The sequence below is a fragment of the Myotis myotis genome, unplaced genomic scaffold (genome assembly GCF_014108235.1).
Source record: "Myotis myotis isolate mMyoMyo1 unplaced genomic scaffold, mMyoMyo1.p scaffold_m19_p_17, whole genome shotgun sequence".
NCBI lineage: Eukaryota > Metazoa > Chordata > Mammalia > Chiroptera > Vespertilionidae > Myotis > Myotis myotis.
Window position 1 is genome coordinate 32,081,190 of NW_023416321.1, and position 11,136 is coordinate 32,092,325.

The 11,136-nt window shown below is 55.5% G+C and overlaps 1 protein-coding gene across 4 annotated transcripts in view; it reads left to right on the plus strand.

Annotated features, from left to right (window-relative positions):
* FOXN1 (forkhead box N1) overlaps window positions 1–7,347 on the plus strand; it is a 28,373-nt gene extending 21,026 nt beyond the window's left edge. For all 4 annotated transcript variants that reach the window (XM_036340693.1, XM_036340694.1, XM_036340695.1 and 1 more), the window contains 3 exons: window positions 3,338–3,545; window positions 3,720–4,211; window positions 5,863–7,347. In XM_036340693.1, the coding sequence (XP_036196586.1) occupies window positions 3,338–3,545; window positions 3,720–4,211; window positions 5,863–6,173 (1,011 nt within the window). In that variant the 3' untranslated portion in view covers window positions 6,174–7,347. The remainder of the gene's footprint in view (window positions 1–3,337; window positions 3,546–3,719; window positions 4,212–5,862) is intronic.
* The last annotated feature ends 3,789 nt before the right edge of the window (window positions 7,348–11,136 follow it).

Here is an 11,136-nt window from a genome sequence, read left to right on the forward strand (position 1 = left end):
TCAAGGAGCATCCACCTTCCCCAAGTGGGGAGAGAGCTGGGGAAGAAAGGAGAGGCTGTCCCCACCCCTGCCCCCAGGATGCCGTAGGGCTGGAGGAATTTGGGTAGGAGCTGGCCAGCCAAGGTGACATGGATGCTGGGACCGCAGAACCCATTGCCTTCCAGGGAGAGATTAGGATCTGCTCTGTGGGCGGCAGGCTCAGCTGCAGTTCTGCCAAAAAGAGGGGTGTGGGCTTCATGGTCTTTGAGTGTCCCAGGGAACTGGCTGGCTCGCCTCACCTTCCCATGGACAGGATCTCGTTCCCGTCACCCACAGAACGGGCTTCTGGGGCCTCTACCAGACTCCCTCCCTAGAGGCAGGACAGAGGCCCTTCTCTCCAGATGGACAAACACATCAGAGAGGGTGACCCATCTGTTCAAGGTCACTCAGCAGGTGGAACTAGTTGCTGGTTCAAGCTGTTTGGCTTCACACAACACCCATTTCCCTTCTCTGCTTGCCCCCCAGACACCCCGAGCATGGACCCCGTTTCTCCTGAGGTGGGTGCAGGGGAGATCAGAACTTGTAAGGAGTTCTGCACCCTGGTGGATACAATCTTGTCTGCTACCCAGGCAGCAGGCAGGAGCTGAGGCCCCAGTAATCCAGAACTCAGCTTCACCTGCCAGTGGGTGATGCCCAGGCCCACGTCTTCCCGATTGTCCTGCCTGGGGATAATTTGAGGCTGATATTCAAACGAGTTTGTACTTGCTGAGCTGCCATCAAATGAGTAGTGGGCATGATGGCCAGAGTGGTCTGGCCAGGAATGGAAAATTATGGCCATCTACTAGAAGTTCTGGAAGGAAGAAGAAGGGGAAAGAGAGTTGTCTCTGGGATTTGAGGAGCATGAAAGCCAGTATCCAGGGCTTCCCCTTTGCCCCAGCAGGTCAGGGAACCAAAGTCTCCTTAACTCTAAAGCCTTTGGAGGTTCCTCTAGGACAGTGGTTCTCAACCTTCTGGCCCTTTAAATACAGTTCCTCATGTTGTGACCCAACCATAAAATTATTTTCGTTGCTACTTCATAACTGTAATGTTGCTACTGCTAGAAATCGTAATGTAAATATCTGATATGCAGGATGGTCTTAGGCGACCCCGTGAAAGGGTCGTTCGACCGCCAAAGGGGTCGCGACCCACAGGTTGAGAACCGCTGCTCTAGGACTTTAAGGGGCCAGGCCAGAGAGAGGAAGTGAGGGCCCTGCCCTCCTCCTCTCAGTCTTTCCTCCCTGCTAACTCCCCACCTGGTCCCCAGCCCCTCCCTGCATCTCATCTTCCTGGCTTAATTATTTTTCCTGGGAGCCGTGTAATCCCTGTTTTATAGAGCTGAAGAGTGAAGAGGTCTAACAGCTTTTTTTTTTTTTTTTTTGGTTCTAGTTGTTGTTCTTAGCAGTTGCATCACTCCCTCACTCCCTCGTTTACATTTGACTTCAGAGAGAAAGCATTTTTGAGGATGGGGCGGGCCCAGATGGCGAAGCCACCCTATGGGGTGACCTGGGCAGGGCCTTTAACTAGGGGACAGAGTTAGAGTCTGGGCTCTGTCACTGCCTCCTTGTGTGATCTAAGGCGAGGCCCTTTCTTCTCTAACCCTCAGTTTCCCAATCTGTAAAATGGTCAGGTTGAACCAGTTGGCACATAGATTCTTTCCCATTCTGACACTTCCCCTCAGACCCACCTAAGGAGTTAATCCAAGATCCCCTGGCCCTTCTATCTCTCACTCCCTATTTGAAGGCAAGGACGGAGGGGACCTGGAGTGGGCAGCACTCATGCCCGAGGTAGCCGAGGTGGGCGTCCTGTAGCCCCATGAGTCAGGGTTGTGGGGTTGGGGACATGTCCAGCCACTGGACATAATTGCTAGTGCTGACCATCCTTCTTCCAAACAGGAAGTGGCTGGGGTGGGAGCTGCCCTGGCATCTGAATTCACAGATTTATGGGGCTATAAAAGGGTCTAGTGCCCATTAACTCTGCCCATCAGACGACACAGCCTTGACTCTTAGTAGGGACTGTCATGGGAGTTGAAGGTGAATCCCCAGATGACTGATCTGGTGGCTCAAGAATTCTTCCTTGTGACCCCAGGAGGCTTGGGGGTTCATCTCAACCAGCACCCTGCCCAGGCCAGCTGCCCTTAAGAAAAACTCTGTAGCTCCTGCCAGCAGCTTGCAGTGACGCTGGCATCAGAGCCCAGTTCTGCTGGGCGTGATTCAGCCTGGCTGCTCCCTGGGGCAAGTGAGCCGGGGAGGAGGGAGTGGCTGCCCCTCATTAAGCAGAAACTGGGCCCTGAAAGGGGGAGGGGCCCCACTGGCCAGGGCAGAATCTCTATCCACAGTCACCCCTGCTGGGCCCAGGACCGGCCGCAGAGCCTGGAACTGAGCTGGAGGTAGAAGGACTACGGGTGCCTACTGGCCCCCCCGCCACCGCCTCTCACCCAACTGAGTCAGCCTAATGGTTTTTACAACACTCCCTGGGCACAATGACTGCACTGGTGACATGACCAGGCTTCCTAATGGGTGTTTATTCTGTTGGCACGAGCACCACCACCCCGAGGCCTGGCCTCCCCACCGGGGCACACCCCCTCGGGCACACTCATGTGAACACTCACACCCACATACACATGCAATCACAGATACCCACACACAGCAGAGACTTTCTCACACACGCTCATCTTCAGGGACACATCCTCACACTCGGGAATTTACAGACTCATACCCAGGAGACAAGCTCACACCAGGGAGGCACACTGAGGGACATGTGCGAGCTCATACACACACAGAGCAAAACTCAGATGTGCAACAGTGCACACACCCAAACACCAACCTCACCCAGCTTTCTTCTCTCCCACATTTGCCCCGGCGGGGATGGGGCCGACCCAGGAGAACATTCCAGAGCTTCCCCCTCATTCTCTCTCCTAAGTTGGCACCAGAGGCCTCAGAGCAGTGAGTTCCCTTTCCACAAAGGGCTCCAAGCACAGGCTCCAAGCCCCATGGGGAGCGGTCCGATTCCAGGTGCGGGAGAGGCCTGGGCCTCGGCAGCACCCACCGGCCCTCCCTTATGAGTCACCTGGACCATCCTCGCGGTCGGCCAGGTTGGGTAGGAGAAAGGCAGATTTTAGGTGAGAATGATTTGTAGTCAAGGTTCCTGCAGCCCTCCCCCCACCACTGAAGGGAACGGAGCCCGGGCTGGGTGCTGAGGAGGACCAGCCCCGGAGTGGGCGGCAGTTCTGTGCACAGAGGAGTTTTCTGGAGCCCAGACCCGGAGCCAGCTCTGGCTGCCTGATCCCGGCCTCATTTCTTGTCTTGCTCTGCCCCGGCAGACGGCGCCCGATGGGTGGAAGAATTCTGTCCGCCATAACCTCTCTCTCAACAAATGCTTCGAGAAGGTGGAGAACAAATCAGGAAGCTCCTCTCGCAAGGGCTGCCTGTGGGCCCTCAATCCAGCCAAGATCGACAAGATGCAGGAGGAGCTGCAGAAGTGGAAGAGGAAAGACCCCATAGCCGTGCGCAAGAGCATGGCCAAGCCAGGTGAGGCAGGCAGGCTGTGAGGGAAGGCCAGGGTTCCCAGGAGCGAACAGGGAGAGGGAAAGTGAAAAGGAGAACTGCTGCGTAGGGAGAGGGCCTGCGTGCCGTTCCAGGGCTGGGGAGGGCTTGTGGGGAAAGGGAGGTCTCATGGTATCCCTCTCTCTTGGGCTTTTTCAGAAGAGCTGGACAGCCTCATTGGAGACAAGAGGGAGAAGCTGGGCACCCCACTCCTGGGCTGCCCACCCCCTGGGCTGGCAGGCTCAGGCCCCATCCAGCCCCTGGCACCTCCAGTTGGGCTCTCCCAGCCGCTGCACTCAATCCACCCGGCTCCAGGTCCCATTCCTGGCAAAAACCCCCTGCAGGACCTACTTGGGGGCCACGCGCCCTCCTGCTATGGGCAGACATACTCACACCTCTCACCGGGCCTGGGCCCTCCTGGACCTCCGCAGCCATTGTTCCCGCAGCCAGATGGTCACCTTGAGCTGCGGGCCCAGCCAGGCACCCCCCAGGACTCGCCTCTGCCTGCCCACACCCCACCCAGCCACAGCACCAAGCTGCTGGCTGAGCCTTCCCCAGCCAGGACCATGCATGACACCCTGCTGCCAGACGGAGATCTCGGCACTGACCTGGATGCCATCAATCCCTCGCTCACCGACTTTGACTTCCAGGGTGAGCTGGGGGTGGGAAAGGGGAGGTGGGACGAAGCTGGAGAGGTCCACCTGGCAGTGTGGCCCATCCCCTCCAAGTCTCCAGGCTGCAGCCTGCTATCTGCCAGGCGTCCAGGCACTGAAGCAGAGAGGCTGGAGCAAAGCAGACAGGGGGTGTCAGGGGGCCAAGAGGAATGCCCTTGTCCCCCTCCTGGTGCCTCTGAATGTGCTCCCACTAACCCCACTGTCAAACTCCTTTCAGCTCTGGGTAGGCTGGAGGGGCCTGGTGTTTCATTCCATACTTGGCTGTGAGCGACTGATAGTCCTAACATTCCCAGAACCAGTTGCATCTTCTGAGTTCATCTTTAAAAATTTTTTTTTAGTATATATTTTTTTATTTCAGAGAGGAAGGGAGATAGAAACAACAATGATGAGAGAAAATCATTGATTGGCTGCCTCCTGCACACCCCCTACTGGGGATCGAGCCTGCAACCCAGGCATGTGCCCTGACCAGGAATTGAACCGTGGCCTCCTGGTTCATAGGTCGATGCTCAACCACTGAGCCACACCACCCAGGCTGAGTTCATCTTTTAATGCAGAAAAAGGAAAGAGATCTTCCCCCCTAGAAGAATGTAAGGCCTCAGAACCAGGCAAGGGGGAGGTTCTATTCATTCCGCTCCATCTTGTCTGCTCCGTCTCTGCATGTGACCAGCCCCAGATGTGTCCCTCTGAACTCCAGTGCACCCCAGGCCCTGGTCCTGGACAGAGGAGGTTTGGTGGCTTGTGCTAAACCAGGCCTCCGACCCCCTGCGTATGCTGGGATGGGGATATCCACAAGCAGGTGGAGGCAGCCAGCCCTCTGAGAGCTCCCGGTCTGGTGGGGAGACGGTACAGGCTTTAGGAAGCTAGATCCTCACCCCACCCCCATCCAGAAGTGGGAAGCAGGCTCAATGGCCTCAGAGGAAGCTCTAGACATGAACATGTACTTGACCCCTACTCTTAGGCAGCACGCTAGTCGCTTTGCAGGTGCTTCCTTATATGGGCCTGCAGGATAGGAGGGATTATTAAACACATCTCACAGAAGCACAGAGGTTAAGTAACTTACTCAAGATCACGTAGCTAGAAAGAGGCCTGGCCTGCCAGGATGCAGGTCACATGACATAAAGAAGGCTGTGAGGCCGCAGCGCTAGTTCTCCTCGGAGTAAGGTGCGCTTCCTGGCTCTGCTCCTGTCCCTTGGGCCCTGCCGTAGAGGAGGCCCAGGGAGGCAAGTCCAGCTGTCTCATCGTCTCATCAGGTCGAGCGGTGCATTGTTGGGAGATCCGTGGTCTGAGCTGCAGATCCTCCTTCCTTGGAGCCTGGGCAGCAGCCAGGGTGAACCCTGGAGCGCACAGTACCTGCATCAACCCTTCCAATAGGCAGCTCTCAAATCCTCAACCCTCGCCACCTCCCAAAAGAGAGCCACACGGTCATCCGGGCTGTGGCTTTTAGACGATACGTGGGAGGAGGAATCAGAGAGGTTCAGCAACTGCCTGGAGTCACACAGCTAGTGCCAGGGTCTGTTCCCCAGCAAATGTTACCCAAACTGTGCTCTGTTTAGCTTGGGAGAGATGGGCTGGGGGCAGACGGGCCCCTTGGGTGCCTCCCAGTGATGCCTGTTCTATCCCCCCACTAGGAAACCTGTGGGAACAGCTGAAGGATGACAGCTTGGCCCTCGACCCCTTGGTACTGGTGACCTCATCCCCAACATCATCTGCAATGCCGCCACCTCCCCACTGCTTCCCTCCAGGGCCCTGCCTGGGGGAGACAGGCAGTGGGGCGGGTGACTTGGCATCACCAGGCAGCGGGGGCTCGGCAGCCCTGGGTGACCTGCACCTCACCACCCTCTACTCAGCCTTCATGGAGCTGGAGCCCCCGCCCCCCTCGGCCCCCGCTGGCCCCTCTGTGTACCTCAGCCCCAGCTCCAAGCCCATGGCCCTAGCATGAGCCATGCCCGGCAGCAGCTCCAGCCTTGGCCTGGCCTGGAGGTCCCCGCTGGCCGCCCACATCGGGCTCACCTTAAAGGTCAAAGAAGGAAAACTCTCCCTGTCCCCTCTGCCACGAAGCCAACTTGTTTGTTAGCTGACAGCCGGGGGTGGAGACACCACCCAGGATGCTACCCCTCACACATTTCTGCTGCCCGGTGGGCCAGCTCCTCACTCAGAGCCCCTGAGAACAAGTGTCTGGGCAAAAATTTCACCCGCTCTCACTCATCCACACTCAAGCCTCCCCGCACCTGTGCCCGTGTGTGCACACTGTCGTTCAGACATACACCCACCCACACACCTTCTATCCTGAGGAACCGGAACTACGTCACAGAGCCTAACTTGCTTTCGGGGGCAGCTGAGAGCTGAGAGCTTTGGTGACCTCCATGCAGGCCCAAGACCACCCTGACCACTATTTTGACGCCCACACTCTCTTTGGGCCTGGCCCCCTCCAGGCATGATCTTCCCCGAAGTCGAGGTATTTATTCTCCCATCTTCATTCCAGCCGCCTGTGAGGGAGGAGGAGACACGGAGCCTCCCTCTCCCCAAGTTGCCCGGGGACTCCCCAGGGGGCTGCAGGCTCTGCCCATCCTCAGCACATGCTCTGTCTAGCCCCAGAGTGACACATAGGAGGGACCATGTCCACCCCAGGCCCAAACTGAGCCCAATTCCGACACAAAGTGTTTGGAAAAGCCCCTGCCCTCGGAAACTTGAAAGTGTCCTCTTCTCCCAGCCCGGGGTGTAGGCAGGGCCCCTCCAAGTCACTGCGGTCTCACTCCTTCTCGATAAGCTCATGTAGATTAGGCCCCAGCTTACTGATTACTTCCAACTGCCTGAGGCAGCCTGGGCATTCAGGGAAGGGAAGCCTGGCACAGGCTGATGGGGGAGCACCCATGTCCCCTCTCTCTGACTGCTTGACAGACCTGGGATGCCCTTGGAGCTGGGGGCGTGGCCCTGTTGCCCTTCAGGCCCTCCCTGGGAGCCCAACCCCCACCACGTGGGAGCCTCAGCCTACCCTGGGCCTGGGGATGACAAGAACCCACAGAGTTTGGCCTCAGGGGAGGCTCAGGCAGATCCCTCGATGGCCTGCCATTGTCCTTGCCCTGGAACAATAAAGCAAGTGCCATGTGGTCTCAGCTCCCAGCCTTCCTTTCTGGTCTTCTCTCCCTAGGGAGAACGGTCAGGCCGCACTGACTGTAGATGCCCTGGGCCTGTGACATCCCCCCACCCTCATTCAGGACTGGGAAGCATCTGGGAGGACTTTCTGACCAGCCGAGAGGATGAGGGGGAGTGTGGGCAGAGCGTCTTCCCAGGTGAACTTTCAAAGGGATGCAAAGAAGCAGCTGCCCTGCCCAGAGGGAGAGGATGCCCTCCCCTTGTCCCCACTCTGAGATCCACCCACTCTCCTCATTTCCTCACACAAGAAGGGGTCACTTCCCTGTCCAGGCTGTGCCTTCCTGCCCCCCATCTTTCCCTGGGCTCTGGGTTCCACAGGTGACATGATCAGAGCATAGCTGAGTGCTATGCACTGCTGGCCCAGGAGGATGGTCCCAGGAGGGTGGTCCCTGGAGGATGGTCTCTGGAGGGTCGGGGGCCTACTCCGTCCCACTTCAGGCTCACCTCCCAGCTGCCACCTGCAGACAGGCCGCCGTCACCAAAGGGCAGCCTGAGAGGCAGCCCCCCACTCTGCCTGAACAGGGATGGGAAGGTGTAGGAGCCAAAAGCACTCGCATGAGCCTCAGTCTTGCAACAGCCACAGGTGGGGCCTGTGTTTAGAAAGCTCTTCCCGGGGCCAGGCCTGGGGGCCAGCCAACATCGCCTGCCTGCCCCAGAGGGCAGCTCTGCAGATCTCATACAGAGACACACCAGTACCTTCCCACAAGAGGCTCTAAGGCTGGGTCCAGGTCTAGAGGGATAGGGTAGGGTGAGGAGTGGGGGAAGCATGGCCAGTCCGTACACCCAAGAGGAAGACCCACCCAGCCCACCCAGCCCTGGCTGTATAGGAGAGGGTGAAGGCTCAATGTCAAGCCCCCAGGTGATGGTACCCCCCAGTTCTGACCAACCCTAGGCCTGGGTCTGAATGCCCAAGCCCCCAAGAACAAGGCAAGTGTTTCATGAGAGAACTTTACTGGGACCTGCTTCCTGGCCTCAGACTCCGAACCCTGGGGCCTCAGACAAGCTGTACTGTACACCTCCAGCCTAGCTGGTGAGCAGAGGACAGCCCCAGGGCTCCTCAGTCAGACCTCTGTCCCATGGGCCCATGCATCACACCTACGAGTGAACTGGCCCCCACGCAGCTAAGACAGGTAGCAAGTTGATGGGACTTGGAGTTTCTTTTTTTGTTGTTGTTTGTAACAAAAAGTCTAAGGCTTGGCCCTTAGATTTTTAAAACTGGGCAACAGAGCCTCTCTGAGCTGGGCCCCACACTCCCGCTCATATGCTGCCCTCTGCTGGCCACCTTACACCAAGTGTTCAACCACCATTTTAGCGTGAGCAACAGTCTGAATGGATGCAGGGTCTGGAAGACCCTTGGGGGGAAATGATCCCTTTTGTTCAGGGCCTCTACACCTGGTTTTAAACTGGTTAGAATTCATGGGTCCAATGAAAGAAATCACACCTTCGTTTTTACTCCTCTCTACCTCAACTTTAGCATTTCCCTTGATTATGAATGTCAGCAACAAAGCACAGTAGCTTTAGCAGAAGCTGTGACTTTGCCATTAAGAAGAGAAACCACAGATGTTTCCATATTACATTACAGGTATTTCAGAATAGATATAGATAAAGGTGTCTATATATAGTGTTCAATACATAAAATATAGGATTACAATATATTTTATGTACATAAAAACCGTGTTGCCATATGCTTCAGACAATAACAAAGGGGTCCATGACACACAAGAAAGGCAAGCACCCTTGATTTTTGGTGCCAGATGGTGGGGAAATGGAGGGTGGCTCTTGGGGGCTGGGCCAGGCTAGAGAGGAAGCCCTACGGGCATGAGACAGCAGCTCTTCATCAGCTGGAAGGGAAGCCTCTCAGCATTGCACAGCGGGTGTGGCGGGCCCAAAGTGCACCCTGCAGGCCAGGGGTGGCTCGAGCAGGCTGTCTTCCTCTAGAGCAGCGGTTCTCAACCTGTGGGTCGCGACCCCTTTGGGGGTCGAACGACCCTTTCACAGGGGTCGCCTAAGACCATTGGAAAACACATATATAATTACATACTGTTTTTGTGATTAATCACTATGCTTTATGTTCAATTTGTAACAATGAAAATACATCCTGCATATCAGATATTTACATGACGATTCATAACAGTAGCAAAATTACAGTTATGAAGTAGCAACGAAAATAATGTTATGGTTGGGGGTCACCACAACATGAGGAACTGTATTAAAGGGTTGCTGCATTAGGAAGGCTGAGAACCACTGCTCTAGTATTTGGGCTTTCCTGCTCAACCCAGTGGTAGCGTTGTCTCTGGCTGACTTCAAAGAGACAGAATCTGAGCATGGTCAGACCCAGCCTAGTCTAGATCAACCTTCAAAGTCAACAACTCATCAGACTAGCTGCACTCCCCACCCCACCACCCCCATCTTTTTCCTCCTTCTACTGCCCAGGAATCTCCTAGGTTCCTAAGGAAAGTGCGAGGAACTAAATGCAGCAAGTTGCACCTTAGCAGCCAGACCAATGCCAGAGACATGAAGATTTAAAAGGAGACAGGGAGGCCCAAGCAGTGTTGCTCAGTGGTTGAGTGTTGACCTATGAACCAGGAGGTCGTGGTTCGATTCCAGGTCAGGGCACATGCCCAGGTTGTGGGCTCCATCCCCAGTGTGGGGTGTGCAGGAGGCAGACAATCAATGATTCTCTCTCATCACTGATATTTCTATCTCTCTCTCCCTCTCTCTGTGAAATCAATAAAAATATATTTTTTTTAAAAAAGGAGACAGGGGGCCAAGGGATACAGGCTTCTCTGAGTGAGTGCCAACCTGGTACCTGCTCCAGGGATGGGGACCTCCCTCCCAGGGACCTCCCTCCCTGTCTGGAGGTGGAAGTGCAGCAAGCCCAATCCAGAACTTCAACCCAATTGACTTAATAGGAGCAGTGAGAACTATTATCAGGTGGTAAGAGAGGGTCCTCCTCCTGACACTGTAGGCCTAAAAGTCCCTTTTTTATAACTTTTTAAAATATATATATTTTTATTTATTTGAGAGAGGAAGGGAGAGGGAGAGAGGTAGAAACATCAATGATGAGAGAGAATCATTGATCGGCTGCCTCCTGCACACCCCCTACTGGGGACTGCGCCCACAACCTGGGCATGTGCCCTTGACTGGAATCAAACCCGGGACCCTTCAGTCCACAGACCAACGCTCTATCCACTGAGCCAAACCGGCTAGGGCTTTTATAACTTTTATAACTTCTCTTGTAACCCCATAAACAACACCTCCAATTCCAAATACTTCTATACCTACACATCTTCAAATCACCCCCGGCCCCACCATACCCCTTCACCTTTGTGACAATTCCTGACCACCTGCTTCTTGGTGAAATTCTCTCTTCCCTTTGCTTTAACATAACTTCCTCTAAAACAGGCTCCCGTGCCCTGCTCTCTGGCTGCTCTTCCTGTCTCCATCACCTGCTCTCAAAAGCTCCCTGGCCTCCCCTAGGGTTACACGCTCTCGTTCAGTGACGCTCCGTTGGGGGTGTGGACTATTAGCACTGAGTGCCCCGTTAATTGGAGGACATTTGGCATTTCTGCCCCCTGCTCACTAAACACCAGTAGTGTCAGATGGAGACCCCATCATCTCAGCCACCATCACAGCATCAGCAATCACCTTGTGACCAATGACCTCCAAGCATCACCATCTCCAGCCCTCACCCCCTTCCTCATCTCAGTGCCCACATGTCCTGTCTCCTCTAGATCACCTCCTCCACG